Source organism: Quercus robur, chromosome 6 (assembly GCF_932294415.1).
Source record: "Quercus robur chromosome 6, dhQueRobu3.1, whole genome shotgun sequence".
Taxonomy (NCBI): domain Eukaryota; kingdom Viridiplantae; phylum Streptophyta; class Magnoliopsida; order Fagales; family Fagaceae; genus Quercus; species Quercus robur.
The window spans coordinates 1,947,372-1,959,327 of NC_065539.1; the positions used below are offsets into that span (position 1 = coordinate 1,947,372).

The window sequence follows — 11,956 nt, forward strand, 5'->3', positions numbered from 1 at the left end:
AAATTGTTTATATATATATATATATATATATATATTCCCAAAAACAAGTTTTTAAAAATAGAAAATAAAAACTGTTACTAAACATAACCTAAGATTATTAAGGTTCGTGGAGATTGTTGGAAGGTATTGTGTTTTTAAAGCACAACTGAGAGATACACACACAACACACAGAGACAAGAGACAGAGTAATATTAATATTCATTAAAGGAGCAGAAAAGACACATCTCTTTCCCAAGCCACCATGATAGCAGGAGGAAGGGATAGATAGTTACAAAAATAAAAGATATTTGAGTACAAAACATACTTAGTTCATAAGCTACAAAATCAGCATCTATTTTGATCCAACAAAAACAACACCACACAAATGAATTAGCCAAGACTAATGCATCCTTCAACAGTGGTTGAATCTCCTAACATGCCTCATTCAGATTCTTATTTAAGGCATAAACACAAATATTAGAATCACCCTCAACAATTATACTTTGGAACTTTTTATCTCTAGCCAGCTACAAAGCTCAAATTATGGCAGAACCTTCAGCAAACATAAGATAACACACCATTTTACTTCTAGCCCACACCTTTAAAATATCTCAGTTTTCATCCCTAGAAACGCAGTCTCATTTGAACACGCCACATCAAAATTTTATTACCCCATTTGGTTGATGGACCTTCCAACGAGTTACAACTTGTCAACTTGTCTTGGACTATGTTGCACATTGGTTTCAAATCTCAATTACAAGAACATGCTCTTTAATGGTCCGTTTGGATTGAGAGAGAGAACGGGAGAGTAGAGTAAAGTAGAGTAGAATTGGTCTAAAATTAGTCTATTTTCAGCCAACTCTACTCCCCTCCTCTCTCTCTCCTCTAAATCCAAATAGACCTAAACATTCTTTCTAAACTGTGGAGCTCAACAAGCAAGCTCACCTGCCTATCATTGTGCACTACTTTGTTCCTCAGGGACCATATCATCTCCAATGTAATGTTAGTGCCATGTAGAGACCTGTAAGTCTGTGGCAGGGCCATGGGTGCTGGGGGACTCAAAATTTATTGTTAAAAACAATATGTTACATAACTTTTAGATTATTAAATGTTCAGTCACATAATTTTAAATGATTAAGTGATCAATCGCTACATGATTAGACCATTAGTCACTTAAATAGATTAGATTTCTTTGTTATACTTTTTAATTCTAACAAAAAAATACAAAAATACAAAAAGACTCTTGAAGTTTGAATCCAAATTACACTGGCCCCTCTAGTTCTAGTTTAAAATTATAAGTCCCTAACGTTAGAGAAATGACCAAATTGGTCATTCTGTCACAATTTTAATAGCTAGGTTAGATGGGAAAGAATAAAAATTCAGTTTTAAAATAATATTTAATAAAATAATTCATTTTAAAACTTTATCGTATTTTTTTATTCTCTCTTATTTTTCTCCTTCATCTGTTGAGCACCCACATTGCAATTACTATAAGCCTCAATCACCATTGCCAAGCTACCAGAAATAAAGCCTAAAGGGCGAATGTCATTTACGGTTGGACCTTGCTTATCACTATCGAAGGCATTGCAAGCCTACGAATTTTTTTAGTGGTCATGGTACTAATCCTTCTTCTCCTTATTTCTAACATCTTAATTACTTAATATAGGGTTTGATGAGCGGTAGGATGTTGATTTAGAGGGAGATTTTAAGAGCATTTGTAGTTGCAATTGAGGCTTACACGGTTTGTTTTAACATTAATATTTTTTAGAAAATGAATCATTTTTTTAATTTAAATTTTTTACATTTTTCTATATTTGGTAATAACTTTAAAATGAGTTGGAAAACTATCTCTTAACTTTCTTATTTAGTTTCGTGTAGGATAAAATTATTTTCCTTGGGATTTTAGCTAGGATTGGTGTCAAAATTTTAGGGAGTGATGAGTTAGAACTCTTACCAAAACTTTCAAAAGATTTGAAGATTGAGAACAATGAAGAAAAGAAACAAAGAAAGTGAGAATCAAAGAAAGAGATTTTTTTTTATAATTTGATATTTTTGATGGAGAAAGGGAGATTTGGACCTTGAAAGTTTCCATTGGAAACATGAAAAAGTCTAAGTTGAGCTACAATGGAGATGGAGGATTTAACAATGAAAAATTATGATATTAAGCAAAAATCATATGTGAAATAAGATATTTCTTTCCAAAAAGGTTGTCTCGCGAATCCCTACTTGACCCAGTGTTTTAGTAGGTCGAGTTTGACTAACCAATTTTCCAAATGTCTAAAAAAAACCTTTACTTAGAGCATTCACATTAGTAGTACTAAAAAATTTAGCTTTTAACTACTTAAAATTTTATTTTATCTATTTTAACACATCATTTTATAATACACCTAATATTAAAGATTTTATTTTTTTACCAAAAAAAAATTATTATTTTTTATTCTTTACAATACAACTAAGAGAGCGAAAAAATATTTTAATGATAAATAATTGGGTCACGGAATAAACAACATTAAAATTTATCACTTTGTAGCTATAGTATTTTGTAGCTTGGGTGCTAAATTTTTTAACTTAGCACCACCAATATAGTATGTTTTTTTTAATGTTTTGGGTGCTAATATATATTTTTTACTGTTTGAATTAACGTGGCTTAATAAATATAAATAAAATTTTACTAAAATCTACTAATTTATAATTATATTAACCAATTTATGATTTCCCTCAAGGGTGCAAAATATATTATTTTAAAGTTCAAAATTTTTGACATCATCTATAATAATCTATATAAAACCAAAGCCATTTAACTTCTGTTTGACTTATAATATCATGCCACATAACTTTTGAGATTTACAATTTTACATATTATTCTAATATTTTTTAATAGAAATTAAATTTTATTTTATATTTAAACCCTCCACTAGAGTAGAATCTTGATACATCATAATTTCTTTAAATGGTATAATATAAGATTCCATTTTATAATCAATGTCTAATGCTAGAATATATAGTTCCATATACAAACATAATCATAAGAGATGTGTATATATATATATTTCTTTTGTGGTAATAAGAAATGTCTATTAATAACTACCAATTATCAAATTCCATATTTAGATAAAAAAGAAAAAGAAATAAAATCATATTATCTTAAAATATCTTGTGTATTGCATGGATTACCGACTTGTATAACAGTATTATCAAATTTTATTTTCCACATAAGCTTTGTTTGAGAAATTCTGTGGACACAATTTTTGTGTCATAACTATTGGTTATGGCAAAAATTATGACAAATGGTATGGTTCTAAAAGAAATAGTTTAATCATTGCCCCAAAAAAAAAAAAAATTTATGTTCCATCTAGACATAGCAAAATTGCTCTTGACTTGAATGCAAAGGATAAAGCGCTTACTCGAACCTGAATTTTTCTTTTTAATTAAAGTAAAAACAAGTTAACCCATGACTAAAGTTTTTAACAACTTAAAAAAAAAAAAAATCAAATTTTTTTGTTTTAGCTTTGCCTCATTATAGTGCATAAAATAGAGAGAACATAATTTTGCAAAGTCTAGTTAACTAGAAACCAATGCATAAAAGGGTAGTCTCATTGACCATACTTATAATTGTCATATCATAGAAAAAATAAGAAAAATAATAAAGAAATAATATAAATAAAAAAACGTATTATAATTCCTTAGTATAATTTCTATACAAAAAAAATGTCTAGTTTTGTATTATACACTACACAGTTCTAAAAGCTCTACCGGGATCTAGATTACAAGATTTATTAACAAACAACACATAAAGTAACTCGTGATCAAGCCATTGCATCCTGATCAAGATATAAACAATCATACAAACAATTAAATCGGATCACCTCAACTGTAATTGTATAACTTCATTAATAATAAGGATTTTCACCAACATTCTTTCATAAAATACACTTACCACAATTCTCTCTTAAGCATAATAATTTTTTGTTTTTGTCCACACTTCAAATTATTCAATTCACTAGTCATTGAACGATTACAATACGCAATTTTTTTTATTGGTACTTATACACACACCCAATTACAATACTCTTTTTATATCAAATCATTTGTTGTAGAACTTAACAAGTTTTTTTATTTTTTATTTTTTTTTATGTCAATAAATACAAGGACACGTTTTCAAATTTATATAACTTTTTTTATTTCATGTGAAAAATGAAGTTTGACCCGGTTGCCATGCCGGCCCCTCCACCAAATTTGCCGCTCAAAAGTTAAATTTTTTTTAATATTTTATTTATCAAAGTATCAGACTCTTCAAATGTTAATTAATGATTTACCAAGAAAGTAACATTTTTAATAGCTGCGTGAGTGCGTGGTCGTGGAACAACAATGGAGATGGGAGAAAATGTCTTTACTGCTAATACTTACCATAAATAATAATTGAGAATATGACCAAAATGGCCTTAGGATGAGTGATTTTCCTACATATTTTGACTGAACCATGTGATTTAACCACCAATTGCTGCTTAATCCATGATTAGCGAAACCATCAACGCCATCTAGAACCGCATGTCGATCTCTCCCATTAATTTTGAAACAAGCAAATACGAAAGCAAAAAGTCTAAGACCACAAAATTTTCACAACTTCTTAGCATAATTGTAACGTGACAAATCAAGTGTAATTGGAAAAAAAAAAAATGATGGAACATCTATATATAAATAATGGTTAATCACTTACGATCTACTACATTAAAGTCGTTAAAAAAATTGTAAAGTAATTTACGGTTCTGCAACTATGTAAATATAAAAGTGCACCACTTGTAATCTCAACTTGCAATAATAAACAACTAGTTTACAGTAATTCAACTATTTCGATAAGATCAAGGAAAATCCACAGCATTTAGAAAAAAATGGGAGATATTTTTTGGACCAAGGCAAAGCGAAGACATGTCCACAAATTGGGATAGTCACAATCAAATAGGGGTCCCATTTTCGGCGTGGTGTGCTTTAAGACCACATACTTTTCACCTCCTTTTTTAGTGTCTTTGGTTGAAAATCTATGGTTTACATTATTTAAAAAGAAAAAGAAAAAAAAAATTGAACATTACTTGACGGTAATGTGAAAAGACATGCATGAAATTCCAATTACGTAAACAAATTCTGCACTCTTTGTCTTTAGATAAAAAATAATTTAGTTTTACCATTCTATGATTGAGTTTGTGGGTCGGCAAAACTCATCTTAATCTCTCTTTTTAGCTTATCTTTCTTCGTTTAAAAGTAAAATAAAAAAAGATGTGTAATTATTTAATATTTGAAACTTCGATAAAGAGAAATATAGATAGGAAAGTAAATTGATTTGTATTCATACCTTTTTCTTATAGATATTGGATGCCACTCTGTAATATGACAGATTACGTGTTGAACTTTATTTTTTCTTGATAGGAAAACTTTATTTTTATCTCTCCTTATCGTTTTAGGCAAAGTAGATTACGTGGACCTTCATCCAATCGCACATATGCTGATATGCCTTGCCGCCCTAGTATTGGTAATAAGAATATAGGATTTTTCTCAAGATTGTAAATCAAACCTATCAAGTTGAACTTTTTAGTACGAATAAATTTTAAGTCTATATCAATATTTTATATATATATATATAAATATTCAATAGCTTAAATTATGATTTATACTCATAAATTTGTTTGCAAACATATAATTATTCATGATTTATTGAACTTGATTTGTTTAATAGTTGAGTCTCTATTTTTAGATTTGACTTTCGACTTTTTATTTTTATTTTTATATAAGATAGAAATTCTACTCTAACATAATTTAAGTGTATACGTGTGTGAAACTTTCTTTAGGAGATTTGAATCTCGACCCTTACCTCTCACATCTCATAAACATTTATACTTGTGATTTGACTTTTTTTTTTTTTAGTTATGTCAAAATTGTTTATAATTGCTTAGTCCTAATTTCTCTTTACGTTACGGATTGTTAATACCTTCTTTCACTTTCACTATTTTCTTCCATCTTTTTCCTTGATCCCTTCTAAGTTCTCATATTCTTCTCAATCAAGATGAGGTGTAGTTTCATATAAAATTATAGATTGGGCAAAAGTAGTTTAACTTATCATCTTACTCAATGATTAATGAGAATGTTCCTCTAAAACGCCAAAGACAAAAATAGAAGGGAAGAAAAAGAGGGGTGTGGGGAAAAATCAGTGTACAATTGTCACCCATTAATTTTAAGATTTTTTTTTGGTTGAGAGGACCATGTACTTAAGCCACTTCTTTTTTTTGGTTAAAGTACTTAAGAAACTTCAACAATTAAGACTTTCTTACCTTTTTTTTGTGTACTAATATTAATATAATCTATTTTATTATCATTATTATTAAAAAAACATACAGAATCTTCTTATTTTGCAATAAGAAATATATATTTTCTATCAAAACTTCTGAATTGTCAAGGAATCTCACCACTATTCAAATTAAGAACTTGTCAAATTACTTGTTGTTTATATTTAAAGAAATACAGTTTCTCAAAAGGACGGCCGATGCGAAAGAGAATTGATGCTTGAATTCCTTGGAGTATAAGTCCAAAAATATCGACATATCCCCAAAAAAAAAAAAGTTATGAATAAGGGTAAAAAAGTAATTTCACAACTTAGTGGGTACCAAAGCCGAGTGGGAAAACGGAAAGTCCCAAAAGGCAAAAAAGTGGGCAACGTGGACATGTGGCTTCCTCATAACTAAAAATTTATAGCTGCTGCCCACACCACACACTTCTCACTCCAACAACAAAATTTCACCACCTTTCCAATTTTACCCTTCTATCTTACGACTTTTTATTTATTACTGTATTCCAAAAGATTAAAAAACTAAAAGAAAAAACTAAACTAAATAAAAAAAGCCCACTAATCTTGACCACAAGTCAAATACAAGATTTTGTATCCAAACCGGCAAATCCCTAAAGTCAAATTTTTCGACAACATGAAAATCAACAACAACCAATCAAATTTTGACAACTTTTGAAACCCAAGCTAGATCTAGTCCACCAGACCACAACTCACCAAAAAAAAATAATAAAAAAATATAAAAAATTCACCTTGTTGTTGTTTACCTACTTAACCCGATGAGAATGGTAGAATTTTTGAGAACCCAAAGCTTTAAGCCCATCTCAACCAAAGAGAATTCAATAAAAAACCCATCTAAGTTTTTTATTTTACTTACCCTTTACCCACTTCTCTCTCTCTCTCTATTTCTAAATTCTACATCTCCCACTCTCTCTTCCCCAAAACCCTAGAATTTAGATATATATATTTTTCATTTTTCACCCCAAGCTGTAAAAAAAAAAGATATTCCGGGAAACCAAACTACCACCATGTTGGAAATCTCAACTGTGCCGGAGAGCAATACCGCTACTACTGGCAACCGGGAGAACGATGAGGGTGGTGGGTCGGTGTCGGTTGGGTCTGGAGAGGAAGAGAGAGTTGGTGGTGGAGCTGAAGAGGGTGGCGACCGGAGCTTCGGCGGTAACCGGTGGCCGAGGCAAGAGACTTTGGCTATGCTCAAGATAAGGTCTGAAATGGACGATGCCTTCAGAGACGCTTCTTCCAAAGCTCCTCTCTGGGAAGAGGTTTCCAGGTCGGTTACTCACTCACTCACTTTAAAATTTTTTTTTCATTTTCACTTTGCTTATATTTTCTTATTCCCTGTTTGATTCCTGGGAAATTTTGAAAGACTTTTGGGTTATGCAAGTATATAAAATACAAAGTTGATGTTGTTTTTATTATTATTACATGAGTGGGTTTGGTTTGAGTGGAGGTTCTAAGTTCAATCTAGTTACTTCCGCTTGGTAACGAGTGGTCCTAAATGACCCAGATATAATATTATTATTAAAAGAATGATTTTTTATTTTCCTAGCACAGATCAACTTGTTTTTATGTATTATCAAAACCCAGTTGCACTGAATTAATACCCAGTTGCTTGTTATGTTCAGTGGGTTTAAAGGTTTGATTGTTTAGTTCATTCTTTTAGAGAGAGAGAGAGAGAGAGAGAGAGAGAGAGTTAGTTTTTGCTAAATTTTTTAAAAAAAATTGGAGTGCAACAATGAGATTTATGGAACTGTGTTATTCAGGAAATTAGCTGAGCTTGGGTATAATCGAAGTGCCAAGAAATGCAAGGAGAAGTTTGAGAACATTTACAAGTATCACAAGAGGACCAAGGATGTCCGGTCCAGCCGACCCAATGGCAAGGCTTATAGGTTTTTCGAGCAATTACAGGCTTTAGATGGTCACACACAACTTCCTTCTCCTTCCCCGGAGAAAATTCCGGCTTCTTTGGCTGAAACCACGATGGTGGTAAGGACAGTGGAGCCTAGGAATGTTGTTCAGAATGCAATCCCACATTCTATCATTCGAAATGGAAATTTAGCGGAGAACTACACTCCAACCACGTCGTCATCCAGTAAAGAATCGGAAGGGATGAGAAAGAAGAAGAAGAAGTTGACAGAGTATTTTGAGGATTTGATGAAGGAAGTGATAGAGAAGCAAGAGAATTTGCAAAGGAAGTTTATAGATGTATTGGAGAAGTGTGAGCAAGATCGTATAGCAAGAGAAGAGGAGTGGAAGATTCAAGAATTGGATAGGATTAAGAGAGAACGGGAGCTTTTGGTTCAAGAAAGATCAATTGCCGCAGCTAAGGATGCAGCCGTGCTTGCATTCTTGAAGAAGTTTTCTGAGCAAGCAAGCTCAGTGCAATTTCCTGAGGAGGCGATAATGGTCACAATACCAGTGGAGAAATTTGTGGAGAGGCAAGAAAATGATAATGGTGGAAATGTTATGGACAAGCAAGAAAAGCAAAATGGTGAGAATGTTTTGGATAGGCAAGAAGATGACAATGGTGGGAATAATTTGGAGAGGCAAGAAAATGATAATGGTGAGAATTCTATTCAGATAAGCTCAGGTCGATGGCCTCAGATGAGTTCAGCTCGATGGCCTAAAGATGAAGTTGAAGCCTTGATTAAGCTGAGGACTAATCTTGATTTTCGGTATCAAGAAAATGGGCCAAAAGCACCTCTATGGGAGGAGATATCATTGGCAATGAAAAAGCTTGGTTATGATAGGAATGCAAAGAGGTGTAAAGAGAAGTGGGAGAATATAAACAAGTACTTCAAAAGGGTAAAAGAAAGCAATAAGAAAAGGTCTGATGATTCAAAAACATGTCCTTATTTTCAGCAGCTTGATGCTTTGTATAGTGGGAAGACTAAGAAGGTTGAAAATTCCGTTAATTCTGGTTGCGAGTTGAAGCCTGAGGAGCTTTTGATGCATATGATGAGTGGACAAGAAGAGAGACAAAGGACGGAGTCACTAACGGAAGATGGTGAGGGAGAAAATGTTAATGAGATTGAAGGAGATAAGGAAGATGAAGATGGGGATAACTATCAAGTTGTAGCAAGTGATCCTTCTTCAACGGCAAATTTGGGCTGAGAAGACATGGTGGGAACCCGTTCTGTGAGAACTGAAGTTGGTGTGCTTATTTTTGGAATGTGGGTCAGGGTCATTACTGAGGCTACCCCACGGCAGTGTAGGTGAAATTTGTGGTGCTGAGAAATTCATTGTGATATCTTATGGGAAACGGCATCTTCTATCTATGTAGTATATGTTCATCATTAGTTGATAAAGAAGAGAGAGAGAGAGAGAGAGTGGAATAAGTAAATTTAGGAGGCTAGTGTGTAATTTAATACAGCTTTCTTTTGAAAGTTCACACCCCCATGTGTGCAAAAGTAAAAAATGGTTGGTTGTATTTGTTTGTATTAATAGAGACTAGCATAAGCAATGATGCAACAGTTGTAGCTGCCTTTTCATTATTTGGTTAAACAAGTGATTATATCACTCGTGGGCGAGCAATAATGTAATGATTGACAAAGGACGATAAAGCAAATCACTTTTTCTTTGATTAATCCTTGAAATTATATGGTCTATGCATTCTGTCTTCTACAGTGTTCATGATAACATCACAGTGTAATCACTTGTATTAAAACACTGCCGAAGTTGCTGTACCATGGTGGTATTGAGGTCCAGTAGATCCTGGGAAGTTATTTAGCTATCATCATCAGGAGGGCTATGTATGTCTTTAGTTTTGAACTTGTTTACTGTTTACTACTATAGTTTTGAAAATTACTCATTAAAGGATGAAATGTGTTCAATTGACATTTGCATGATAATCATACAAAAACGTTACCGATTGTTGACACGTGTACAGTAGCATAACACGTGTACAGTGGCATAACGGATGATGAGTGGCCAAGTTTTAGAAAATAGCCGAAATTATTCAGTACACTTAATGTATTACGCTTCATCTCACAAAAGAAAAGGATGGGCTTCGTCCTTATGTGAGAGGGAGTTGCGATGTACCAAAGTGCAATGTGAATGATGCCTGCACTTAAAAAATAGGAATTGTTAAGAAACCAAATTAAGAAACAATTGACACAGTAATAGACAAATACAATGGTTTATGGGAATAGGAGGATGTGTTTGGTATTACTGGGTATATCACACCCCTCTCATCTTATATCTAATAAAACGATAATAGTAAATCAAAATAAAAAATCAAAAGATGATGCATCATTCAAGTAAGTTATCGAGCAATGATGAGCAGAGGGTAAAGGGAAGCAACCCTTCTTTCAAGGTAACTAAAAATAGATTTCTAAAGGAATACGAAAGACAAACTCAAAAGAAGGAAAAAACACAAACACAATCATACTCAGCAATTTTGATATTCGATTATCTTATTTGCATTTATTTGTTTTTTGTTCACTGTGTTGAGTGTGTTCTCATTTAAACCATCTAATTTTGCCAAAATCTTCTTAATTGAGGCATTGTTGTACCTACTCGAACTACAATTCTCTCCAAGGTTAGAAAATTTGGTAAAGACTAAAGAGAACCAAAGACCAAGCTCAATTTGCTCTTAGATTTGTGGACAGTAAGTGATTAGTAGACGTTAAAGTGTAGAATTATTGTTTATTGAGAATTTGAGATCTGAGATCAGATAGTTATGGATCTTTCGAATTCCAAGGAGTCGTGAACTTCCTATAAGGATTGTCAATTAAAGAGGAAAATACATCATATAATCCATTCACTTGAAAAAAAAAATGCATATACAATGTGTTTCCACAATAAAAATGATTGATTTGACTCTAGTGTGCATTGGAGGTGACATAAGCACAACACATCTTAAAATGGTTATGTGTCAGCCCTGTGTCCTATCCGCTAGGGGTGTGTAGAATATCCACTTGACTCGCTAACCTGCTCGACTCGAATTTGACCCGCTTGCCTTGTACGGGTCATTAATTAGGCAGTTTGGTTGGGCGGATTAGACGCCTAAAATAGCGAATTGGGTTGGATAATGAATTGAAACATTTTCAATACGCTACAACCCGACTTGCCTGCTTAATTATACATAAATAAAAAATGTATATATTAGTTCAAATTGATCAATCGTATATTCTGTATATAAAGTTAATCAATTCACCTAATCAATTTTTACATCTAATCAATAATCAATTCCTTGTCCAAAATATAAAAAGTCAACATTGAAACCCTAAAATCACTTCAACAGTATACTACATACACTCTTATTTAGCCTTCACCTTCAGCCACTTCCTCTCCCTCCCTCTTTCATGTTGTTTTGTCCTTTTCTTCCTCAACCTTTTTGAAGCCTTTTTTTTATTTTATTTTTTATTTTTTATTTTATCCTTTCAATTCTTCACCTTCCATCAACTGTGTTCTCTCCTAGACAAACACAATGGTAGTTGTTTTTATGTCTTGTATTGCTTAATGGTTGTATCTATATTTTTATTGAGTATGTTGTTTGTCTTCTTGATTTGGGTCCCATATATTCTTGTAAATCTTGAGACCATGCATACCATTTTGAAGTTTATTTGTTATCTTGGTATGTTATTATTTTGAATCCTTGATGTGACTTTGGGAATGTTAAGA

General features: G+C 32.4%; 1 protein-coding gene across 1 annotated transcript; it reads left to right on the forward strand.

The window, feature by feature from the left end:
• Positions 1–7,102: 7,102 nt before the first annotated feature.
• On the forward strand, positions 7,103–9,918 carry LOC126690531 (trihelix transcription factor DF1-like). Its single transcript, XM_050385722.1, has 2 exons — positions 7,103–7,601; positions 8,095–9,918. The coding sequence occupies exons 1-2, from the start codon at positions 7,339–7,341 to the stop codon at positions 9,443–9,445; spliced, it is 1,614 nt and encodes a 537-aa protein (XP_050241679.1). The 5' UTR covers positions 7,103–7,338; the 3' UTR covers positions 9,446–9,918.
• Positions 9,919–11,956: the final 2,038 nt, after the last annotated feature.